The following is a 761-nucleotide window of genomic DNA, read 5'->3' on the forward strand; positions in this document are numbered from 1 at the left end:
TCCTTTCCAAGCAACCGATTAAGCGGAGGCCGGATGTCGTGTAGCGCAGACAGGAATACCGAATAATAACTGATCAGCCCCAGAAAAGAGCGTAAGGATGGGACATCTTTGGGGGGCGGCATCTGCTGTATAGCTCGGATATTCTCCGGGTCGGGATGGCGACCAGAGGCGTCGAAGATGAACCCAAGATATTCACAGTTGTCCGCCGTTCAGAACAGTGAATAGATCGCCGGTACTGGTAGTGGATAATGGTGCTGCTGGATAGCTGCATTTAGGCCGGTTGAGAAATCGGCGCATATGCGGATGCCACCGTTAGGTTTCATCACCACAACGACCGGCGCTGTCCAGGCAGAGTAGGATACAGGGGACAGAACGCCTTGTTCTTCCAACCGTTGAAGTTCGGCATCTACCAGTGGGAGGGAAGCGTACGGAACCGTTCTCTTTGGACGTAAGACTGGCGTAGCTCCAGGCACGAGGTGGAGGACTGCTTGTGTGGCAGTGCACTGACCGAGACCGGATTGGAAAACAACTGGAAATCGCTTCATAACGTCGGATGCATGCTCTGGATGCGTCGTGGTAGACTGAACTTCACCACAAACGACACTGATTGGAATGTCGGCTAACGCCAGGCGATCGAACCAATGAAGACCCAATAGGTTCAGCTCAGTTGCCGTTATACAACACGACCCCACAAATGTAGTTCCTCGAAAAGACACACAGCACTGGAGCTCATCGAAAAATCTTAACTCTCCACCGCAGGC

The 761-nt window shown here is 52.7% G+C and overlaps 1 protein-coding gene across 1 annotated transcript in view; it reads right to left on the minus strand.

The window, feature by feature from the left end:
* T265_11669 (hypothetical protein) overlaps positions 1-122 on the minus strand; it is a gene marked incomplete at both ends in the record, with an annotated part of 5,772 nt that extends 5,650 nt beyond the window's left edge. The window contains one exon of the mRNA XM_009178383.1: positions 60-122. Coding sequence (XP_009176647.1) covers positions 60-122 — 63 coding nt within the window. The remainder of the gene's footprint in view (positions 1-59) is intronic.
* Positions 123-761: the final 639 nt, after the last annotated feature.

Source organism: Opisthorchis viverrini, assembly GCF_000715545.1.
Source record: "Opisthorchis viverrini unplaced genomic scaffold opera_v5_542, whole genome shotgun sequence".
Taxonomy (NCBI): Eukaryota; Metazoa; Platyhelminthes; class Trematoda; order Opisthorchiida; family Opisthorchiidae; genus Opisthorchis; species Opisthorchis viverrini.